Below are 612 nucleotides of genomic sequence, written 5' to 3' on the forward strand. Positions count from 1 at the left end.
CTAATAATACTGTATATATATTATATTACCCAATAACTTAGAGGATGAATTATTGTACTTGAAAACAATATATTATGCTCTTAAGATATAATTAAATAGAGAAATGGCTTGGTAATGAGTACCTTACTTTAAAAAATAATAATTACAATCACAGCATAATACAGGGGAAGATTTTAACATTTTGTGCCACCAAAGTGAGACTCCTCAAATTAAAGATTATTGTTCCAAAGACGCCAAAAACATCAACTTAATCATGCATTATATATGAATATATACACCGCACCTCGCTTATAATATTAATTAACCACATAGACTAATTTGTATATTAGCATGATCACTACTATGTTCCTCTCCTTGTGGAATCTAATTAACTTTAACTTAGATTATTAGAGATCATTATCTTAAATTCTTCATCATAATAATGGGTATCTTTACACACGAATTTGCTACTCCATCTTCTGTGGCTCCTGCTAGGCTTTACAAAGCTATGGCATTAGATTTTCATAATCTCTTCCCAAAGATTGTAGATTCTATTCAGTGTGTTGAAACAATTGAAGGAAATGGTGCTGCTGGAACAATAAAGAAGATCACCTTGGTTGAAGGTCAGTGCTA

General features: G+C 30.9%; 1 protein-coding gene across 1 annotated transcript in view; it reads left to right on the forward strand.

Annotated features, from left to right (window-relative positions):
* The window catches only part of LOC107639015 (class-10 pathogenesis-related protein 1), a 2,763-nt gene continuing 2,368 nt past the window's right edge, over positions 218–612 (forward strand). The window contains exon 1 of the mRNA XM_016342421.2: positions 218–602. Coding sequence (XP_016197907.1) covers positions 422–602 — 181 coding nt within the window. The 5' untranslated portion in view covers positions 218–421. The remainder of the gene's footprint in view (positions 603–612) is intronic.

This window comes from Arachis ipaensis, chromosome B04, assembly GCF_000816755.2.
Source record: "Arachis ipaensis cultivar K30076 chromosome B04, Araip1.1, whole genome shotgun sequence".
In the NCBI taxonomy this organism is placed as follows: domain Eukaryota; kingdom Viridiplantae; phylum Streptophyta; class Magnoliopsida; order Fabales; family Fabaceae; genus Arachis; species Arachis ipaensis.